Consider the following 23924-nt stretch of genomic DNA (forward strand, 5'->3'; position numbering starts at 1 on the left):
AGTGCAGGACTATCACGTGGGTGACCTGCATCTTCTGTATGCAGTGAGGATCCTACATCCTTGTAACAAAAGGACTGCAGCATTACAGCAAGTGCTTTTGTTAGCAGAAATTCATAGCACCTCTAAAAGGCTGCTTAGAAGTGGTCTGTAGTGCTATTGATCATAAGCTGCAGACACTTGAGGAAAAACCATCTGTTGAAATAGAAAGGGAAGATGGGCACTATAATGTCTGGTGATGCTATTGATGCAACACAGGCAAGTATTAAGTTGACTTATGAGAAAAGTTAAGAACATCACATATTTCTGTCAAGTTACAGCACTCAGCATAATAATCCATGAGGACTGCTCCAAAAGTAATGCCTCCTATTTTTTAAATGTTGGCTCGTGACGTCAGGATGTTGGTATTATGATAGTGAGGCTGAATTTTCTCACCAATATTCCACTACGTTTTGTTGCCATGCAACAGATGGCAAGTGAGAAGCAATGCGACAAAATGACATCTGACATGAAAATGCATATAAAGCAAATGTGTGTTACTGAATTCTTCCATGCAGAAAAAATTGCACCTATTAACATACACTGATGCTTGCTGAACATTTATGGAAACCAAACAGTGAATCTACTACTCACCACCTCATTGTGCTAACATTTCAGCAAGATTTTTTTACAAACACTCAATGCATGCAAGATTTTTATAAGTGTTGAATGCACTTCAATTGCTGGCAAAAGTGCATAGCTAGTGGTGGTGACTGTTGAAAAATAGTATTTCATAGCTGAGCAGTTGCTCTATCAGACAGTGTTATTGTTCTTTTGTACCTGTCGTAGTTTCCATGAAGATAAAGAGAAGGCAATAATTTTGGAAGAATATATATAGCATTTTCCTATATAAACTATACAGTACTGCCACATACTGTTTCATTCTATACCACCTAATATCAGCCATAGAAAACAAATAAGCTGTAAAATTTTAACGTTTTCACAGGCTATTATAATATCTAGAGAAGGGAGGTGGGATCTTTATTCAGGCATCTAACTCACACAGGTTCTTTGAATCCCTCACTTTCACCCTGGTGCCAGACTAGAGTAGAAAACCAAAGGTGCATAACGCTCAGCATAACAGGCAGTTTGCTTGGCTTCTCAACTAGTAGAGAGACAGTATGTGCTGACTGGCAAACCTACTGGGTAAAGCTGTAAAGACAGCATACTGAAATAAGAGGTAACATGAAGCAGATACAGGGAGGGGTGAATTGGACTAGGAGTCCTTTTACAGTAGAGAATAGGGAAGTTTTCAAATACAGAGTAGAGGGAGATGCATTGCACAGCTGTTAACCTGAAGACTTTATGCATTCCTGAAAATTATAACGTAAGATCACAGTATCAGCAACACTGTGTACTCATCACCTGGAGCTATGTTAAATGTGTCTAGCTTGTGAGTCAGCTTCAGTCTTCCCCTGCCCACAGCCTGCATACCTCCACCAGCAGCTGCCTGATGACAGTGTCCTTCCGCCCTTTCTCAGGGGTCTCCACTATGGTGTTTCTGCATGGCTCCTGGTTCTGCAGGGCCTCAGTGCTCACTGAGAACTCCATCAGCCCTGGAGGAAATGAGTCAGTCAGTCTTGCCTGGCAGCACCACGCAGTGGGAGTTGCAGCAACTTGGCAGCCATTTCTGTGAGTTTTCAGCCTGCAAGGCCCATCATAGTTGGGCCCAGCTTCTTTCCCACAGAAGTTTAGATATCTGTAACAAAATGAATCCTGGAGCAGATGAACTGCACTGCCATTGAAGAGTGATTCTATTTTGGTGCTCTTATTCAGGACTTAAAGCATAATAGTGGTGGGACTCATCATTCCCAATGCTGTTTAGCAGTCCGCTACTCTGCATGCACACCATGGCTGCTACCACAACATGCAATAATAGCAAAAACAAACTGTGAGGGTCTCATAAGGCTGACATCAAGTCTCCAAGAGGGATGGAGCTGACAAAATGTCCTTGACAGCCAGCAATGCCTGTAGCTTCAGAATACGTTGCCCAAGGGCTGTAAGATTTGATGATATTTCTTTTAGTGCTAAACATGGCCTTGGGCACTATGAGTCTACCAGCCTTTACTTCCAGCATGACCTCAGATGACACACACAGCTTTTTTTTTCCAGGAAACTGTAGCTCTAAGTTCAAATACTGAAGTGGGAGAACAGCATAAAGAATTCTTTTTTGCAATTTTCAGCATTCTTAGAGTTTTACCTAGAGATTTGGGAGTCACCAGCCAAGCCACTGTTTTCCTCTCGTTTTCACAGAGACAATGAGAGTCTTCCTCCTTTTCCACTGGAGTAGCCAGAAATTGAGTAGTTTGAGCCAGACCCACACTGACCTGCGATTTGTAGAGAGGTATAATCAAGGAACAATCTTGAGAGAAAAGGAGAACACCGAGTGATAGGAAAAATTAGCAATGTCTTATTTTTTCTGTAGCATAAGAGCAGGAAGCTGGAGTTGTATTCCAGCATTTGAAGCATGTTGAAGATAACATAAGAATTTTGGGGAGGGAGGGGTCTAAAGCTACTCAGAGATAAGAAAGAAGGCTAGGTATAGGAAAAAGTGTACAGGAAGATATAGGTATGGAGAAGGATTAAAATATTCCTTACTCTGATGCAAGCTGTCAGGTAGTTGAAAACAGTGGCTTTCAGCACGAAGACCTCACCACGTACTACAGAATAAGGCAGGGTGAGCTCTACAAAGAAAGGCTGGAAGGCTCTGAGGGACACAGTTGGGGACAGGCCAAAGCCTGTGTCTGAGGACATGCAGAATGCACTGGCTTTCCACTCAGTGATGGTGTCAGGGATGGTCACATCTAGTTCAGCATTTCCCTCAGAGCTGGTGAGGAACACAGACAAAGAACATTAGGGTGATCTTCTGCAATCTAATGAGCAGAACTGCCTTTGTGAATGAGGGGACACTGTATTCATCATAGGGCACTCCACATTTTCTTCCAAACTCACTAATACATTCTGGACAAACCTAACCACAGCCAAAGGAAGCTCCATCCCAAAGTAATACCAAGTGATTTCTGCAAACAAGGACTTACTGGATTTGAGAAAACTTGGAAAACATGGGATTCATGTTTTTAAAACCAGTTTCATTATAAAATTAAAGAAGTAATCAGCCCAAAGCTCTCACCTTGTAGAAACTAAATTCCAAATCCAAGTTTCTGGGAAATACTTTCGGATTGTCTCTGTCACCTCTTCAGGAGTGCTGGATGTGGCATAGATTCTACTGGACTGGGCTGATAATTCCAAACAAAGAAGACCTAAATCAGCATCATACTTTGCTCTAAGAAAGTGGCATTCTGACAATCAGAAGCTGTATTGGTAGCAGGTGCTTGCTGTGACTATCGTAAGCACCAGTAACATGAACAGTGATTGTCAGGGTTTATTAGAAAGGGCTAGCTCTTCAGTATTACCCACTAGTCTCCAGTGAACCTCACAGTGTGTGGGACAACACTTAATGAAGTAAAAGCAAGTAGCTTAGAGGAAATAGATGTTTGTGATACTGTGCAGTTGACTCTGACAAAAGGAAACAAATCCATCCAAACAGATAAAGTTGAAAAGTTCTTAACTAATGAATCATTTTGAACATCTTTACTTTGGCTAAACTCATTTCTATATTTGAATTAAAACTGTGTAGCTGCTGAGTTATGAAAGCTTGTCTGTAGGCCTTCACATACTAACAAAAGAGACATGCCCCACAGAGACATGCTGAAGTTTACATCTGTGGACCCACAACTTTAATACTGCTTCCAAGGTCTCAGTCCACAACCCCAGGTCTTTTTAAATATTCACCATAAAATAAAGATAGGATCTCAGTTTATAACAGAGGTGACAGCAAGGCTCAGTTTCCTTACCGCTTGTCCTTAATGCATACATAGGTGCTCCAGCCAGGCCTTGACTTTCTGTAATGTGACTTTCTGCAATTGCATAACTCCTGGTGCTGCAATACCAAGGTTTCTTCACCTTGGAATTTGTGAAAACCTTTAAACCCATTTCCTATGAAATGGAAACCAAACACGTTTGTGGGTACTCATTCCTATGGAGGTTTACACAGCAGATGTATTGTTGGTACTTTACTGTCACAAAAGTAGAAACTGTTATTGCCTATGGATTAGAACCTGAAATGACTCTCTCAGTCCTGGTCCTGGGTGGCTCAGAAAAGCTAAAGGATAGATCTCTTGCCTTTAGAGTATTAGTTGCAGTTTGATTCCAGTCTAGAGGTCAGAATGAGTGAGAGATTAGATACGAAGTCTCCTCTCTGGAAGGAAACATCCATGGCTACAGTACTGCTTTAGAAAGTACTGATTTATTAGGGGCAACTTAAATAGCACAGAATTATTTAACTTGAGTTTGAACCTCAATTCAAGATAGCTCAATTCTTTTTCACATAAACAGAAAACTTTGAGATTGATCAGTTCAAGTTAGGAACACAGCTGCTAAGACAAGTGAAGCTTATAACTCATACTTAACTTGCCTCTGGATAAAAATCAGTGTTTGACTACTGAGATTCAAAAGTCCTTCCCTTATGTTGCATCATGCAACAGAAGGCATTCTCGTTCCTTCTAACATTCTACTCCAGCCATACTATAGGGTTTATACCTTTAGAATGCTGTAAGCATCAACTTCATTCGTCTCCACTATTGGAGAATAGGTGATCCCATTCAGAATTATTTTCTTCAAGGGGACACAGTCTTCTAGGTTGTCCTCCGAGAGTATATCTGTACCATGGTGATAGTCATGCAATTCCTTCACTGGCAGCAAGCTATACACCTGTGCAGGAAAAAAAAATGAGAGGAGAGGGAGAGGGAGAGGGAGAAAAAAGAAAAAGCCTTGCATTTTTCAGTATCCACTGTCTCAAAACACTGCTAAAGAATTTTGATGCAACCACCATAACAATCAAATCCACACAGTCATGGTACTCCCTGCAGTGGGGGAAATGGTAAACTGTGAGTCTAAAAAGACATCTGAATTTGGAGATCCTACTCTTCTGCTATAAACTGCACTTTATTCTGGTTATTATGGCTCAAATATGTAAAAATTACAGTGGCCAGCTGAGTTACTGTCCTTTTTCTCTGTTCTGGGATTATCATTTGCTGCTCTGAATAACGGGGATAAACCCACTGACACTTCTAGATGCTATTCCAGTATAATATTTCTGTGGCTATAGAGGATATTTAAAAAGTCAACATTAAACACAGGACTGCTTTTGGTTCTGGACATATAAAGCAGTCTTCTTAAGAGGGTTTCCCAGTTACCATCCCTAGAGTCATACAAAATCCTTAACAAAAAACTGCTGCTTAGTTTTCAGATTTTGCCTTCTGGAGGAAGATGAGATGCTGCACATGACAGCTTTTCTGTGTCAGCACTTTCTTCTTTGAGCAGATTTGTTCATTATTTCCACTGAGCAGCTCTTACCCTGACCAGACTTTGGGAGGCTACATAGAATAAGTACTTACCAAGCTGGGTGACAAGTCAACTTCAGGCTTCATGAGGAGAACACTCTTGTCCACAGCACGGACAGCACAAAGGGATTTAGGGGAGGCTCTGAACAGTAAGTGAGTGTTAGAAGAGGGCAGTCCTTCAGAAGAAGAGAAGCTCAAACTCACCTGTAGCCATAGGAAAAATTATGTTATGAATGCCTGAACTTTAGCAAGGTGCCAGTTGAATGCATCAGTCCCAAACTTGTGAATACTACACATGCATGCATCCCTCCTGTGCTACTGCATAAGTGGTTTCCTTCTCAAAGTGGTAGAAGAACAAGCCCTAGAAGTTCTTGGCAACTTAATTATCACAATTGTTCGTTATTATTAGGGCATTTTTGGGTTTTATGGTCACTGTGAACCACTGTGATATAATTCCACATAGTGGCTAGATCTGTCAGGCAGCTGGTCTTGAACAAAGTTCAGTCTCTGTGCTGCATCCAGACACTGCATGTGAGAACACAACGTACCTGCAACAATCTTGCTTGGCAGATTCTCTCACAACATAAAAAACAGTGAAGCTTGGAGAAATATTGTAATATGTACTGGTTGATAATGGTTCTGAAGAAATGGCTTGTTGGTTGAGGCTAGCCAAATTAGTGCAGCTTCCCCAAAATCTAACTCACAACTCCAATGACCCCCTAGTAAATTCTGCTCCACAAAGTTTTGGTAGCATAAGTTGCTTTCATCTTTATCTTGGATGATTTTGCAATAACATGACTCCTCTGCATGGATTTTCTCTCTTCTCAGCAGTGTAAAAACTTTCTGTGACATACAGCGATCAAAATACTTATAGAGTAAACAGATTCCCTGAAAAAACAGCTCTAGCTGCCAGTTTCCCTCATTTCCCAGCTGGACCATGGCATGCCTTTTGCTAATAGTCGTTACCTCTCCCAGGGTAGCCTCAACCTTGAGAATGCAAAAACAGTATTGTTAAGGAAATGACCTAACAAGGAATCTAGCAAGCTTGCTACTAGAAAAAGTGACTAACACAGAGATGGCCCAAAGAGAGTCCTAGACAGACTGACATCAGCTTTGTATCCAGGGTGCTTTCAGAGAGGAAAGCAATACCTAAGCACATATATCACTTGGTACTTGATGTGTGACCAAATATTAATACAGAATATAAAGTAGCATCTAAAATATAGATAAAATTAATGTGTCCAATGTCTTACAGTGATACCAATCTCAAGAACTCATTTAGCTTGGCTTTTAGTGAGACAAGGGACGGCCTTTAACAGTGCCTTTCTATTATTTTTAAGTTTTACTGAGCAACTTAGGGCTGCTCATACATCACTTTATTCTGCATAAAGAATATTTGGGGTCACAAGAGACACACGGTCCACATGTTCACAGGCTGCTTTTTTTCCTTCCTGCTCTCTTTCAGCTCTTTCAGCTACTGAAGTTCTTTGTTCACTACAGATGGCAGGTTTAAGCGAGGCTTACCTTCATTTACAAGGAACAGAAATTACAATGACAAGATAACATGCAGAGGAGTTGAAAAATACTGTAAGTGTTAGATGTGCCTACTAGGTTTGGGCAGAGAAGCCACCTAGGACAATTGATTGGTGGCTTGATCAGTGCTAGTAAATCTAAATAAGTGAGCTTGGTCAGGCTAAATAAAAAAAAAAAAAAAAAAGTGGCCAAGCTATAGCGTAACTACTCTCTCTAACTACTGGTCACTTACCTTATTGTTGAAACATTTTTCTATGTTGAACTTTGTTGAATCTGCAATCACCTCCCTGCTGGGGGTAATGGTATAGACAAGTACTTGGGCCACAGGAGCAAAGTCAGCCTCCACATGCAGCTGGAGTATGAAGACCCCATTGGCTAGCAAACAAAACAAGAGCAAATACTGAAGTACAGAAAACCTGTTCTTGGAGCAGCTAAATTTCCAGGTCTCCCTTCATACTGAAATTCATCCCAGTGATAATGAAACTCTATGCTTTCAACTGGGATTAATTTGTTCTCGCAGAAATAAGTAAGTCTCACTGTCTGAATGAAAAGGTCTATTCTCTGGTATATAAGCAAGCTGAATTTCATTTCAGTTTCCAAAGCAGACCACCAGACTGTGTCTCCTAAGTGCAGTGGAATCCCAGAAATGCAGTGTCAATAAAAAGAAAGGTAGCACAAAGGTTAGAGCAACTCTGTGCAAAAACTGAGTAAACAGAAAATAAAGTTCAAACTCTTCAAATGCGTTAGGGAACATAAAGAAGCGAATCCCTGCTTTCCACATGAAAGTAGGTTGTGCGTCTGCTACAGCTGTATCATCTCCCAGGTCAGAGACAATTTGTGAGGGGTGGGAAACGTACCACTTTCTTTGTCAAAATCCAGAATGGTGGTGCCTGCTTGCTCGATGATTCCCTTGCCCATCACCTGAATAGAATGAGAAATCCTGCAGTGACTGAGATTATACAGGACATATACACCTTAAGAGGTGGGAGAGTGGATCTGAGAGGAAAGCTAGAGAGCTATTTGTGTGAGCAACAGGGAGCTAACTGCACCCTGCTCAGCTGCTTTATGTATCAGAACCCCAGTGGTCACCCAGGGAGCACATGGGACATCCTTACTCTTCTGCTCCAAATGTTGACACTTGTTTTACTAGAAAAAGAACACATGAAGGATGGTGGGGAGGTGTTTAAAGCCTGCTGCCATAACTACTATTTCCAACTCCACCTCTTTCCTCCACAATTCCCAGTAACATCCTAACTGTACGGGAAATGCAAGTTTACCAGGTAGTAGAACGTGATTTTCTTCTTCTCTTTTACAGCCTCTGGTGTAAGTATATAGTGAATTCGGACCTCAGTTGTGGAGCCACAGCTTAGTGTCTCAGATATGGGCTCAATTTTGAGAAAGCTCTTACTAGGGGAGTAAAAGCGCTTTAGGTGGAGATAACCATCTTCATAATTTGGATTAACCCATGAATGGTCAAAGCAGTAGGAATTTGTTTTATGGGTTGCCTGGAAAAGAAGAAAATACATTTTTTTGTTGTTGTTGTTCTTAAATAACAGTATTCTACCAAAAAAAGAGGAAAAAAACCACGAAAAACAAAAAACATGACTGAAAGGTGGGCAGTGGTACTCTGGATAAATAACTGAAAATTATTCACTCCCAGAGAAGCTGGAGTTTGTCTCAGTTGTTTGCTTACTATCATTATCAGCTCAAGGGCTCTTTACCCTGATATCTTGCCTTCTCTAATTATCAGTTTGTTTAAAGAGGAAGTAATCTTTTCTCTACCCCACAGACACACTGTGGTAACTTCTGGATAATTTTTAATGGTTTTGTTCGGTGGAAAGAGAACTGTATGGAGAAAATAAAATATAATTATAGACAATATTATTACAACAATAATAATCATTACATTGTTTTAATTATTTTTATTTATAGCAAACTGCCCTATTCTAAGGTGAAATGTTAGAAAATGTGCTAATTGCATTTTTCAGCAGCACTTACTTTTACCAGATGATTTCTACACTAGGGAGAGAATTTCTGTGAATGATTCACAGATTTTCACTGTTTTTCTATTTATGGAAGGAAAATAAATAAATAAATAGATAGATAGATAGATAAAATAAAAAATGAAAATGAAAATAAAAAATAAAAATGAAAATAAAAAATAAAAATAAAAATAAAAAGAATGAGAACCGCTTAGAAACATGGAATGCTAAATTAAACCCTGAGAGATGCTTAGATTATACACTTGGGAAATCATTTAATTGAAGACAGTGAAACACTAGAAGCACTCCACCACAAAAAACTTTTAAGAAAAGGTTAGACATATCCTTGATACAGATCCACCTAGATAGGGTTGGTGATATCTTAGAGCAGAATGAATTATATGATCTCCTGATGTTTCTTCTAAACATATCTTGCTATTGCCAAGCAGAAATCAAATACAAATTAAGTAATACTGTCACATGGCAACCTAGTTTGCTGCATGGCTATTTCTACCATAGTGATGGTAAGGTTGGCACAACCAATCATGCAAGAATCTAAGTGCTTTTGCACTTATAGGAGAAACTTCAGAAGTAGACTTCCACTTCCAAGCCCTGCTTGTTAATTCATCACCCCCTCTGTCACCAGGACTCACTCTAATTCCAACTGAATCAAAGTACAACATGGAAGTGTTCAAGGTAAACAGCGCTCTGCCCTCTTCATTTGTTGTATAGTTCATTTCCTGGCCTTGTAAAGAAATCTTCACAGTTTCATTGGCGATTGGAGCACCAGACCCATCCTCAAGTTTAACCTGTAGGAGTAAAAACAGTATGATACAGGACAGCAATGTACCTGTACAGCTTGATATGTCACAAAACTGGGATGTTGAGTCTGTCTTGAGACAGAGAAGTTTCCACTGCATTTCACATGTCCATTATATGTTCCAAGGAGAGCAGCAGGGCTTCTGAATCTTTATTTTATCTCAGTATCTCTGTGTCAGAAGAGTGGACACTGGCTGACATGCATTAACATCAAGTAAGGCCTCCTATTAAGCAGGAGCCCAGAGAAGCAGAACTCGAAACACAAGAATAGAGGGTTGTGTTCTCAACTTTTATTCTCTGGTTACAGAACCTGCAGAGGAGTGGAAGCCCCCAGAGATTAGCTGCACTGGGCTCCAGCATCTTTGCAGAGGTAGGCAAGTATTCACCGAGGAGTTTCAGCAGCATCATTGGTAAGCACTCATGACATTTCTCAGTTTTCCTACCTGCCCAAAGAAGGGGATTCCAGGTTTGTAGTAGGAATCTGAGTTCTCAAAGGTAATCTTGCTGATGGTAGTTGTGATCTCAGAGAAGCTTGTTCCAGTCAGCACAATTCCTGCAAGAAGCACAAAGGATTAATTTGCTTCTCCCTGACAAGAATTACTTTTACTTCAGACCAACTCTCCTTTGCTGGACAACCATTTAGTTGATGCTCTTGGCATCTGGGCAGGAAAATTTTAAAATTCCAGAACTAGGAGTCCACTTTTCTCCTTTCTCTTAATTGGCAGTCCCCTCTCCTGTTATCTCTTGGACTTATTATATGGCTCTTTGACTCAGATCATTCATACCTGTTTCTTCCTCTTTAATCTTAGCATCCACGTGGAGCTTGTTCTCATATCCAGTTCTCTTGAGCTGGAATAACTTGGTTTTTACCAGTTTAGAAATGCAGCCATGGTTGTCTGTCTTTTGGAAGAAAAAAAAGACTGTTCTTGTCTCATGTACTGTAATATTTATCCAATGTAATGATCCCATCACTGTGTGCTACCTTGAAGTGGAAGAGAAGCCCATAAGCTTCATAAGGTCATTCTCTTCTTTGTTTTTATCAAAGCTGGAAAACATCTATAAGTAACTTTACATTGAGCATTCTGAAGTAGCTGCAAGAATGTCAAAGCAAAGAACTTGCAACCTAGACTTTTATTTATGTGTGTGTTTATTAAGTTTGAAACTCTAAACTCTTGATATGGAGGCATAGGGAATTATTCACATGTACGCCACATAGGAAATGTTTGCCAGATGACAAGCACATTAGAATATAGCTGCTGATTTAAAATGCACAAGCAGTTTGTGTGGTATATAAACCATACATAAAAATTATATGGAATAAAGAAGAAAAAAGCTAGAAAAGTATTTTCAATGCTTGCCATCTCTATTAGCATCTTCATGTCCAAGGCAGGCCTCTACAATAAAGGAAGGAGCTATCTGGAATAGAAGAGTACTGCTTCATATTTCTGCTTAACATAGACAGCAGCAGAGACAATTGCAGGAATGACACCATAGCATACTGTAAGGACCATGCTCTTTTCTGCTTGCTCTATTATCCTGGCTCATTTCCACAACTGCTATTACTTCCATTTCTGTCAATTAATTTAGCACTGGTGCACTTATCCATGCTTCGAAGAGTTTTGCTCTGTAGAGCAAAGTCAAGAGAATGTGAGCTGTCTTAATCCCTGCTCCTAAATTCATGTTCCTTTCCTTTTTCCTTAAACTACATCACCCCTCCCCCAGTTTCTGTTCCTTTCTTGCCTCAAAAAACAGCTTCTGATCCCACATGCTTTCTGTAGTGTAAGCCAGCCTCAACCTCTGAGCTCACTGCTCATTGTATCTTATTACTCACTTATATCCTCTAATCTACTGAGCTTTTTTGTTTCTTTACTCTCTTCCTTCTCTATCACTTTCTTGCTTTTATGCACATCTTTCTTACTGCACAGATCTTTCACATTTCAATTTGCACCCAATCATCTTTAAAATACTCCCCTCTTCACATTCATGTTTCTACATACTCCAGCACAGCAAATTTATATCTACAAGACAGGCTCAGATGAGCAACATTTTGTCTGATCACTCCACCTGATGAATACTCAAAATTTACCTGTCCAGAGAATTCATCACATACTGCCTTAGCCTCTTCACCATAGCAAGCAGTGGCCGGGTGTTCAAACTTCCTGCACACACGGAAGCTCACGTGGCCAGGAACAGGCTTGCCAAATGTGTATCTATAGGCAGAGAGGACAGAAAAAGAGAGCCATTAGCATTGTAAGGGAGATGGAGGAGAACGGTTCATCCCCAGTGGAGCCAGAACTTTGCCCTAGAACTGCCTCCAGCATAAAGTAGGGTCATTGAAACAAGTAAAAAGCAGCAAGAAATTTGGTAACAATTTAGGATCAAGGCTGGCAATGAGTACAGCTCTGAATCTTATAATCCTGATTGAATACCTGGGAATAAGACAGCTTCACAAAAGATATTTACCATAATGCTGATTCATTTGACAGTACACCTAGTCTTGGAGAACGTGATGCTAGTATCTACCCCACCTCCTCATTCTGATGCAATTGATTTACATATGTATGTACAATGGGTTTTTCAGCTCATTTTTCATCCCATTCTTTGTCTTTTCCTGCCAGATACAAGTAGAATTTTTTATTGTAGATGACACAGATAAAATGCCATTCTCAGCTGAATTTAGTAGAAGACCTCTTCTCTAGCATTGCAACTGGAAATCTTCTATGTCTCTTATACAAAAGATTAAAAATACTCCCCTCAAAAAAACAGAAAAGTGTGTTTCTAAATACTCCAAAGTGGCCTAAGCAAAAATTTTGCAAAGCCTTTTCACTAATCGTTTGTATAGCCTTATTGGATCTGGGACATCAAGAATGATTCAGAAATGTAACAAAACCTCCCAACTAGACCCCAGTAACACTAAAATAAAATCTGAAACAAGGTAGTATTGAAAAAAGATACTCACAGACCACAAACAGTCACCGTCAGCTTCTCATCAAGAATGGTGATGACCTTGGGCATTTTCACTGTTACTTCAAATTTTGGAAGCACTGCAGCAAAAACAAAGGAAAAAGTTTTACGTGGTGGGGAAGAACATAAGAATGAGACCTGAAAGCTGATCTAAGGCTATTCTTACAAATGTCCTGAGAGCCTTTTGTATCCAAGCAGTCAGATATTCGTGGCATGTCTTCTACACATCCCACTGAAGTCAATGAAAACCACTGGCATTCAGCCAACCTCTGTGCCAGGTGAGAAAAGAGGTTTATGACACTATCTACTAAAATACAGCAGCTCCTTAGGTGACACAAGGGTTATCAGTCTCACAGCAGTATGGTATAGTTTAATAGTGAGTTAAGTCAAAGGTTTCTCACAGACATTCAGAGCTGAGACTGCAGGCTGATATCTGCATTTCCAAAGCACATGTATCTTACCAGTCTGGAAAATAGGAAACACCCAGTAGCTTCTCTGCTAAGTAGCTAACCTCTGCTCTGAGGTTACCACAAGGTAACCTCACATCCAAACCCTGCTGTAGGAGAGGTCATGGACAGTGACCATCTTGTGTGAACTAGGAGAAATTCAGGGCAGCCATGCAAACTAAAGAAGACGGTGAGCTTCTAGAAGACTTATCTGGGATTTATGATCATGGCAGACCATGTAATACAGGCTGCTGCTGGCTTCCTGAGGTATCATGGGGTGATCACTGAAGGTGATGGCAGGGGAAGTAGGGGCCATGTGCAAGTTTGTACTAAGATTCCATTTCCTAGCCAAGCAGATTGGACTGGCACAGGAATAAGATCAACAGAAAAGGCATTGAGGCATCATGAGAGGCTTGTGGGGGAGGACAGGAAAGATTTATAGCCCTAGCCTACACAAGAAGGTCAGAACTTTGCAACTTGAGGGAGACCTAGATTCAGAGCATGATGCTTAACACAGCTGAAGTTGAGGCTGTGACTTCAATCACCTCTGAAAGGCAATACAACCACTGGTCACCAACACAGATTGCAAGAAGCAGACTTGCTCCTGCTATAAGCCTTGTTGATATCAGCAATCAGAAGCTCTGTACTTCATGGCCTGAGGTTTAGGAAAGAGTAGAGATGAAGGAGATATTTTCCAGCCATGCTGGACATCTTGATCATATCTACTACTCTGTCCAATTCCTCTTTCATGCCCCTCATGGAACAGTTGCTAGGAACCTGCAACTGCTGAAACAATTACCATACTCCTCAACAGAGAAGGGATGCTGGACTGTCTTCCCAGAGTCCTTCTGTGCTACCACTGAGTAGGTTCCTTGAATGGGCTCAGCAGTGAGGTTGAAAGACAGCTGGATTAACCCTCCTTTTAACTCAGCTTTTGTCCACTGGCACAAACGGTTTTTCTTTGGGTCCTACAGAAAATGAGACCACAAGGAGACCGTGAGAACAGTGTGAGGCTGCAATAATAATTAAAAAGCTCTAGCAGAAGTAGTGAGGGTAGGCACAACCCCAGTGTTAAAGGAGGCTGCAGGGCAGAAATAGCAGGATTATTGGAGAGCTCGGGGCTAGATAACAAAATGAGCCATAGGTCCATAATACAAGTTAATACTTTATGTGTTTGAATAAATACTATGGACCTGCTGTATAAATTTAATAAGCAAGAATCATCTTGAGGCAACTGGGAAGTGTAATAGATCTAAACAGGAATTGAATGTATGTACATACCTCAATATAGACCAGTGGAAGCTAGAAAGGGGAGAAATTAAACAGCATATTTAAAATCCATGTTTAGAGAAAGTGCAAAAAATACAGTCAAATGACTAGGGCTACAAAAGTATTTTGGGGAAAAAGCTGATAACACAATGGGATAAGGAAGAATGCCCAAGATAGGGAATAACAGAGCACTTTGACATACATCAGGAGAGTAGCAACCATTTGTATAAAGCTTTTTCCCAGGACAGAAAAGTCAGTGAAAACTAGTTATGGCACATTTCCACAGGCATAATGGCAGATTTTCTCACTGTTGAGGTTTTTATACCAGCACTGATCATCTGAAGTTATATTCTCTAATCTCTCCAAGAATGCAGAAATCTGAAGAACAGATCCTGTTAGCATGATCTGAAATAACTTGGGAATTGCACAACTGTCTGTACTGAGCGTTCTCCCCAAAACGCACCTCTTTCCTCACTTTTCCCATGAAGGTGACTTTGGAGCCTGTATGGGAACTGTTGAATCATGTCCTGAACCACTGATTGATCACCTGAGGTGAGCACTGAGTCAGCCACAGGAGCACAGATGAAGGCAATTCATCTGTGTGACCAGAAAGGGTGGAGTCTGATTCCACCTCTCCCAGACTCCATTTAAGGGCTGACCGCCACTGGGGAAGGATCTCTTCTTGGAGATCCCTGTGTGGAGTTCCAGGTGAGCTTCAACTGTCAGTGACAGGTGAGCCTTTCCTTATTTACTGATTATCTTTATTCCATCTGGATAAGCCATACAAAAATATACTGTCTACCTTCATTATATTGTGTGGGTACTATTCTTTCAGGGTATTCACTCTACAGAGCCAAACAGCAATGGAAAAAGTGTCACACTTACCACCTCATCCAAGGGATAGAAGTTTTTATTCAGAGAAACAATTCTGAAAAGGACTGATGAACAAAGGCAGATAGTGAGGTTCTGCAGAGCAGATACCAGCCTGAAAACATTAGTTGCAAATGCACATAGTACAACAGAGAACAGAGTAATTCTCTTCCACAGAAATTCCATTCACTAGAAAGCTAAATTATGCTATGTTACCCGTGTAAGAGAGAATGCTAGGACCAATCTATGGTAGTGTTAACATCTTACTGACAGTGGACATCAGAAACTGTTCAACTGAGATCAAGGTTAAATTTAAGTTGTCTACTTTGCAATGTTATATTTTCACTTTGGAATTAACATGTGTCTTGTACCTAGATGGACATCTCAGGAAGAATGAATGCAAGCAAATCATCTTGGCACCTGGCTGCAAGTTTGCATTGGCTCTGGAATAACAGAATTCAGTGTCTCTTTTAGGATATTTATTCCTGTCCAGGCCAAGTTTAAAAGATGAATGGTCCAGAATAAATGGCTTATATATTTATCTGTCTTCCCAGAGCAAAATCAGCTGCCACTTTGAAAACTATTTCATTACTTTGCCTGAACTTTGACCCTGTTTTCTATAAGGTATCCAGTGACTGCTCCAGTTCTTGTGTTTTTAGGAAGAGTTCAAAACTCCATGGAAGGGGATCAAACTGCATGGACCACAACAACAGATCTCCCAGTGGCAAATGAATTGTGTGTAGGTGCCCCAGTTACATGCATATTCTTTAAAATTCCCCAAATTGTTCCCATGTGGGACATTAAAAACATAAGCCTCAGCCATGGGAGACTGTTCTTCCAATCTCCACTGAAAGCAGTCAACATCTGGCCTGCCTAGAACAGCAGTTTTAATAGGAATTTCTGATTTTAGTGGAAATTTCCTCCCTCTGCTTCTTACCTGTCTGTCCAGGCTTGTAGATAGGTTTGTCTGTCTGGACAAAGATCAAACTCTCAGAATTCTTGACCAGCACTGACTTGCGGCTTTCAAACTGCAGAGTCTCCCCCTTGACCGTCACAGTAATAAATGTGACTGTTGACTGGCTCTTTGATTTCGGAATCTGGAGAGTTGTAAGGAGGCAACTGTGTTATGGACAGGCTTTCCTAAAATAATAGATCTAATCTAATCCTGACAGACCCACCATGGAGGTTAAGGGACAGGAATCAGGAACAAGAGACTGATCTCATCTTGTACTGTATTCCTCTACTTTCCTACTGCTATGCAGTGGTTATGCAAGTATTATGCAGTAAAGGAACTCAGCGCTGCAACCCATTTTTAAAAAGTTCATACTGGATTGATGAAAGTCTGTCCTTTTTTGTCTTGACATTCAAAGGAGAATGTTGTAATCCCCCTCTTCTTTCAGGAAATGTCTCTAGTCTTTACATGACATGTCTGATTTGGAAAAGGAAACATATCTGACCTCTATATATCTCTCTAAGTGACAAAATAGCAGTCTCAAATACATACATGACAAAATCAGAGATAGATGTCAACCTGTTTAATATCCTGAAAGCTAGTTCTTCAGCCTTCAGGATAAATATATAATCTGTACAGTAAGTCAGGTGACCAACATTCCCAGTTGCCTAGGACTGTCGCTTTAGATTAAGGAATTATCAATTGCATAGGTCACTTCAGAAATAATGCCTCCTATTTGTGGAAACTAAAATATATAAAGAGCACAATAACGCTACTGGGTAGAGCAAGTCCTCAGCTAAAAAACAATTTTTTGTCAACATATTCACCAAATCCACTTCTTTCTCCTGGCCTCTCCTCCTCCTGTCCTAGACAGGGGCAGGTTTTCCAGGATCCAGCATTTCCCATTTAGATAACTTTGCTAAGGAGAGCTCAGCAGTGACAATGTTTTTGAGGTAAGAAATGAGTATACCTGTGGCCAAGAGGAAAGTGAATAGCTATGCAGAGTTACTCTGTTCATTACTACTCAGAGCCTTTAGAGTTTATTCTACAGGAATTAAGATACTCACAGTGAAAGGAATGCAGGTAAACAAATCCTTCTCTGACACCACATCATCAATCAAGCTCCTGTTTTCCCCTTGATACTCTATTGCAGCATTCAACGTCACAGATTCATTCAGGTGAGTCAGCTGAACACAGACTTTCTCAGGAGAATCAGTGTGTATCAGAAAGGGCAGAAGTACCATATACTGACTGGAAAGAGGAGGGGAGTTAGTTGAGATGTGTAGGTATCTGGAGCTTTATAGAAAGAGCAAATAAAACAATCTGGCACCTTCACTGTAAGACTTCACTGTACAGGAAGAGGATTTCCATCATGTGTTAACAGTGGGGAAAGCAGAGAGCTGGTCTTGAAAGTAAAATACCACAGAAAATTCTCAACGCAAATGTTTGGAAGGGATATTTTTTCCAGGCTCTAGCACAGCAGAAACACTTCCTTCTGATACCATGAACAGTGTGGTAAAGAAAGCAAAAAGTCAATTGTCACCTTTGCCAGACAATGTTTGTCACTCCTTCACATACCACCAGGGCAAAAGAGAGTGAGGAAAGAATGCAGTAACATATAGTCTTCCTAGCACCTCACAGATCCAACAGCCACAGTTTTACAGTGACATATAGCCCTGGGTGAGACGGAAATCTTCATTCTATTGGCTAAACTAAAAAATACAAATTAAGAACCATTTTTGGTCACGCCAGATCTATCATTTGCTTTTTTTTTTTTTTTGTCAAAGAACTGCTCACATCTTCCAGGCATTTTGACCTGGGAGTGAGGTAATAAAAGAAGGAAATATTTGACCTTTCAAAAATATTTTCTATGAAGAAAAAATGTGTGTGTAAGCAGTTATAAAAAGTTGTCTTTTAAGTAAATAATCAATTTTAGCAAAACTTCTTGCACTAAATACTGTCAGCTCTATATAACAGCAAATGCTCTTACTTTTTTTGCTTTCCTTCCTTTTCATTTTATTTACTTAGGCTGCAGTTTTACTGAGGTCTCAATTGCGCAGATTCTTCTGGGTCCCTCAGAAAGTCCTAGAGCTGCTGTTTGTAGAACACATCTTACCCAGCCCTTGTATCTTTATTCCAAGATAAAAGAAGGTAGTTGAAAGATGAGAGATAAAGAAATAGATACAGAAATAAACCCAGGTTTCCAGCCTGCCCAGAGTCTCCCCTGTGTAGCTTACGGCTCTGTGGTGGGTGAAGTGTCTCCAGGGAGGAAGAAGAGAAGAATGAAGATGATTAATTTGCTGGGCCCATCTTTCCCCATGGTGCAAAACAGGATTTGGGTGTAAAACACTCTTTCAGCCAAATCCAGTGATGCTCATACTGCTACTCTGTAGCTGAGTCAACCCCTTTATACTCTGATGCAAACAGCCCAGTGGCTGGAGGAGATAAGGACCCATCCGGAAATAAGAGAGGCTGCAAGGAGGAGCTAAATCTCTCTGAGCAGAAGTCCAGGTGCAGAAGGAAAGAGGGAGGGGAGGATGCCTGCAGGATAGAACTGTGTCTCTTTGGGGCAGGGTAGCAAGCAATGGAGGAGGAATGGTAGTAGCCAAAACAAAGAAGGGTAAACAACAGAGGGTAGGAGAAAGGCTTCCATTTATGGCAAGGCTCCTTGTGTATGGCTGGACATGTCTCTGGTCCTGGAGGCTGCTGGAGGAGAGATTATTTCCTTTCATTTGGGAGCAGAAGAATGAGTGAGTGTTTGGGAAGCAGGAGTGGGTTTTCCTGAGAACAAATACGTCAATCTTACAGGATCTGAAATCATGGAATGCAAGCTGTGAAAATGTTACTCCTCTACCCACCCTGCTCTCTTGTGCTCTCCATTCCTGGTCTCACCATAGTTAATGCCAGGAAAATGGGCTGGAGAGCAGCTGAGCAATCAAATTTGGGTTAGTCTGACCTTCACCTGACAGAAACAGGGACAGTAACATGAGGGGAAGCTACCGAAAGGTCAACCCAAGTAACAGCAAGTAACACATTAACCATTCCCCAGAGCAGTAGAATGCTGCTCACATGCTACAGAACATATGCAGGCTGGGTCTTGCTTTGCCTATTACTGGTTCTTGTTCCTGGTCAAGTTATTGGGATATATAGGACAAATTATTGCTGTTTGATGGAGTCCTTCTTGGTTTCAACATCTGAAAATCCATGCAATGCAGTGTGATGAGTAATGTATCTAGAAATTTCTTTCTGACGTTAGTCATTACAGTAGTTACCTTGGTCCACACCAGGAAGATCAATAGCTCTGGTAATTATTACCCTTGCAAGAGGCTGGACATATCTGTCTTTCTCATAGTCCTAACTCAAACTCCAGAGAATAGACATCTGTGTTACAGAATGTAAAATGTAATTTGGGGATTAAAAAAGCTATAGGATAAAATGATTACTTGTCTGTCCTTCCCCCTCCTACTACCATCATAATTTCCTAAGCTCAGAAAGTTTGGAGTTAAGAAATCCTAGTGCAACTACATAACAATCCTTCATTGGAGACCTTATTTTGTCCTGTAGTGACCTGGATGAGAATGAAAAGAGAATAGTAGTGCATGTCTGAGTTCCTTGGGAATTCACAGAAGAAACACAGCCCAAGACTGTGCTCTGCCATCTCTATACGGTGCCTTAAAGTTGTTCTGTCTGCCCAGATTTGCCTTGCTCACACTGAAGAGGATTTGTACTTGGGATGTTTTGTTTACTTTGATTACCCTTTTTGTTTACTTTGATTTTAACTGACTGACTGTTTACAGGAAAGAGGTGTAGAGCTGCATGCAGCAGGGGAAGCCAAATCTACGCATTTTAAAAAATAGTCTAACAGCTAACAATAATCAAAAACCAGGTCCCTATCTTCAGTCCTAAAGACCCTCTTTTGTCCTAAGTGCGCTCTGTAGCCAAAACCTGAGACATATTTACTCAGTTAACAGAGGTTTGTAAAGGCTTGAAAATCCCAGTAGGTAACATTGAACATGTGCAGGTACCAAACCACCTTTTAAAATCTGCCATCAAGCTGCTTGGCCTCCATAACACTCCCAATAGAATCTTTGGTTCTGCCAGCCTAATTCCTAGGGTTTATGCATGACCCATGTTATTCACTTTATAGGTTATAGTATAGACAAGGCAGTGACAGTGAACTTTCCCTCCATCTCCTTTTATTTCCATCTGCTGTGGGTACAGCTGAAAAGTTCAGTAGGCTTTCTAGAGCTTTTTTGGCTAACTTTTAGATTATATCTGAGGTCCTCAAGGAAACATCATGGAGGTGTTCAAGGACAGGCTGGATGGAGCCCTGGGCAATCTGATCTACTGTTTGATCTAGCAATTGTCAATCCTGGCTGGGGCAGGGGGGCTGGAACTAGATTGTCTATGAAGTTTCCTCCAGGCCAAGTAATTCTGTGCTTGTATGAAAACTCCTTGCCCTGTTTTCAGCTGGAACAGAGTTAATTTTCTTCTAAGTGATGGGTATGGTGTCATGTTTTGGATTTAGGGGAAAAACAATGCTGATAACACAGTGATGTTTCTGTAGTTGTTGAACAGTGTTTACATTAACTAAAGGACTTTTCCGATTCTCATGCTACCCTGCCAGTGAAGAGATGGGCTGGACAAGGAGCTGGGAGGTGACACAGCCAGAACAGCTGACCAAGACTGAATAAAGGAATATTCTGCACCATATGGAATTGTGTTGAACAATAAAGCTGGTTTAGTTGGCGAGGGTTGGATGGCCATTGCTTGGGAACTGGCTGGGCATCAGTTGCTGAGCTGTGAGCAATTGCACTTTTTGAGTCATTTGTCTTAGATATTGCCCTGGTTTTATCAGTATTCCATACCATAATATCATGTGACAGGCTGTTTGGTATATAGACACATTGTACTATGGAGCTGTGTTTTCTGTTTAGCAGACTCATGTGAGTTCTGATGATCCAAGGGGATCCTTATCTTCCAAGGGTAAGATACATTCAGATGTACTGCATTTCCCAGGAGCTTCCACATGGTTTCCAGTTCTAAGTGATAGGAATCTCATCGGGTTCCATGGATTTGTGCACCATTAGGTTCATTATATGGTCTCAAACATCTGATCTTCACTTAGAGCAGGCAGATCTTCCTTCTCCAATTTCTTACCCTTGCTTTCTGCAGCTTGGGCAATGTGCCTAGAGCCAAAGAAGTCATGGAGTACCTCAGCTTTCTCCATATCTCTCGTGAACAGGGATCAGTTTCCTTACAGAGGGCCCACATCTTCTCTGGCCTTCATTTTATCACCTGTAGATTTTCATCTTGTTCCCCCTTTATGTCCCTGGCTAGATTTAACCCTATCTGGGTTTAAGTTTCCATAACCTGATCCCTGGTTGCTCAGACAACTTCTTTGTAAGTCCTTCTCCCAGGTAACCTGTTCCCATCCTGCTTTCAATTCCCTAAAGACTTTCTTTTGTACTTAAGTGCAGGAGCTCCTTGTTGATCCATGGAGGCCTCACAGATTAGATTCTCCTATCTCAATCAGGATTTTCCCTCTTCCTTTCTCCTCAGTGGGGAGAGAGGGATGTCTTGTGATTAACTCTTCAAACCACAACACTATTTTGGCATTCAGTGTGGGATTCAAACAAATGACCCGGGGATTTACACTAACAAGGAGGGTCTGGTTGAAGTGGTGAAGGTTGAGGGTACTCTTGGTTGCAGTGAAGATGAGATGGTGGAGTTCAAGATCTCATGTGGAATGAAAAGAATAAGGAGCAGAATTGCAATCAACTTTGGTCTTTTCAATCAATTGCTAAGGGAAACCCCATGGGGCAGGGTACTTGAAGGTAAAGGGGCCCAAGATAGTTGGCCAGCATTCAAGGAGCACTTCTTCCAAGCTCAAGATTAGAGTATCCCTACAGCTAGGAAGTCAAGAAAGGAAGCCAGGAGACCAGCATGGTTAAACAGAAAACTGCTGAGCAAACTCAAGTGGAAGAGGAGAGTCTACAGCATAGGCTGGGGACTGATGTGCTAAAGAGCAACATAGGAAGAAGGGACCTGGAGGCCTTGGTGGACAGCAGGATGACCTTGAGCCAACACTGTGCCCTTGTAGCCAAGAAGACCAATGACATCCTACAGTGTATTAGAAGGGGTGTTGTTAGTAGGTTGAGAGAGGTTCTCCTCCCACTCTACTCTGCCCTGGTGAGACCACACCTGGAATATTGTGTCTGATTCTGGGCCCCTCCATTCAAGAACAACAGGGAGCTGCTTGAGAGAGCCCAGCGCAGAGCCACAAAGATGATGAAGGGAGTGGAGCATCTCCCTTATGAGGAAAGGCTGAAGGAACTGGGGCTCTTTAGTTTGGAGGAGACTGAGAGGTGACCTCATTAATGTTTATAACTATGTAAAGGGTGAGTGTCAGAAGAATGGAGCCAAGCCCTTCTCAGTGACATCCAATGATAGGACAAGGGGCAATGGATGCAAGATGGAACATAGGAGATTCCACATAAATACAAGAAAAACCTTTTTCACAATGAGGGTAACAGAACACTGAAACAGGTTGCCCAGCGATGTTGTGGGGTCTCATTCTGTGGACACATTCAAAACCCAGCAGGACATGTTATGTGTGACTAGATGATCTTTCAAGGTCCCTTCCAATCCCTGACATTCTGTGATTCTATGATTGAGTCTCATTCTCCACTGACTGAGCTAGCTGGGTGTTCACTATAACCATTAAGCGAAGTAAAGTTGAAGGATCAGCACTGAAAATTTAGTTTCTAGGAATAAAATGGCAGGATGGTTATTGCCGCATTCCAACGAATGTAATCAATAAAGTCACTGCTATATCTTCACCAACTGGTAAGAAGGAAACAGTCTTTCCTGTGCAAAGTGGAGTTTGGGGAGATATATATTCCAGACTACAGACTTATTGAAAGTCCCCTCCATCAAGTGACATGGAAGAAGAACAATTTTATATGGAGCCCTGAACAACAACAGGCTTTTAAACAAATTAAGTGAGAGGTAGCCCTTGCAGTAGCCCTGGGACAGTCTGGATGGGACATGATGTAATGAACACACTCTACAATGCAGCTTAGGGGAAGGGCCCCACTTGGAGTCTTGGGCAAAAAGCCTCAGGGGAGGCCTGAGGTGAACCCTTTCAATTTTGGAGTTGAGGATATAGAGGGTCCAAAGAGAGCTACACTCCAACTGAAAAAGAGATGTTAGCAGCATACGAGGGAGTTCAGACTATTTAGAAAGTGATTGGTACTGAAGTGCAATTTATTTTAGCACCTCAACTACCAGAGCTAAATTGGATGTTTTAAGGGAAGCTCCTCTCCACACCATGCTTCTGGTGCTGCTTGGAATAATCTGATGACATAATGGGCTCAGATGGGGAGCCCCAGTTGTCCGGGTATCTTGAAAGTGATCATGGACTGGACTGAAGGTAAAAACTTTGTAATATCATCAGAGGAAGAAGTAATGCATGTAGAAGAGGCCCTGCCATACAATGAATTACCAGAGAGTGAAAAGAAATATGCCTTATTCACTGATGGGTCATGCCGTATTGTGGGAATGTATCAAGCCAATTTGCAGTGGAAAAGGCTGTCCAACTGGCCTTAGATGTTGTCAAACAAGAAGGGTGGTCACTGCTTTATCTTTA

General features: G+C 41.2%; 1 protein-coding gene across 4 annotated transcripts in view; it reads right to left on the minus strand.

The window, feature by feature from the left end:
- LOC136052287 (alpha-2-macroglobulin-like) overlaps window positions 1–18618 on the minus strand; it is a 29226-nt gene extending 10608 nt beyond the window's left edge. For all 4 annotated transcript variants that reach the window (XM_065742274.1, XM_065742273.1, XM_065742275.1 and 1 more), the window contains exons 1-21: window positions 18511–18618; window positions 17341–17524; window positions 16259–16418; window positions 15337–15389; window positions 14464–14484; window positions 13982–14150; window positions 12732–12816; window positions 11859–11982; window positions 10558–10672; window positions 10216–10325; window positions 9607–9762; window positions 8249–8476; window positions 7829–7892; window positions 7204–7346; window positions 5493–5642; window positions 4636–4806; window positions 3891–4032; window positions 3167–3272; window positions 2635–2863; window positions 2237–2363; window positions 1471–1592 (exon numbers count right to left, since the gene is read on the minus strand). In XM_065742274.1, the coding sequence (XP_065598346.1) occupies window positions 1471–1592; window positions 2237–2363; window positions 2635–2863; window positions 3167–3272; window positions 3891–4032; window positions 4636–4806; window positions 5493–5642; window positions 7204–7346; window positions 7829–7892; window positions 8249–8476; window positions 9607–9762; window positions 10216–10325; window positions 10558–10672; window positions 11859–11982; window positions 12732–12816; window positions 13982–14150; window positions 14464–14484; window positions 15337–15389; window positions 16259–16418; window positions 17341–17524; window positions 18511–18593 (2742 nt within the window). In that variant the 5' untranslated portion in view covers window positions 18594–18618. The remainder of the gene's footprint in view (window positions 1–1470; window positions 1593–2236; window positions 2364–2634; window positions 2864–3166; window positions 3273–3890; window positions 4033–4635; window positions 4807–5492; window positions 5643–7203; window positions 7347–7828; window positions 7893–8248; window positions 8477–9606; window positions 9763–10215; window positions 10326–10557; window positions 10673–11858; window positions 11983–12731; window positions 12817–13981; window positions 14151–14463; window positions 14485–15336; window positions 15390–16258; window positions 16419–17340; window positions 17525–18510) is intronic.
- Between the last annotated feature and the right edge of the window lie 5306 nt (window positions 18619–23924).

This window comes from Cyrtonyx montezumae, unplaced genomic scaffold (assembly GCF_038088225.1).
Source record: "Cyrtonyx montezumae isolate F1298 unplaced genomic scaffold, pur_monq_1.0 scaffold_3, whole genome shotgun sequence".
Taxonomy (NCBI): domain Eukaryota; kingdom Metazoa; phylum Chordata; class Aves; order Galliformes; family Odontophoridae; genus Cyrtonyx; species Cyrtonyx montezumae.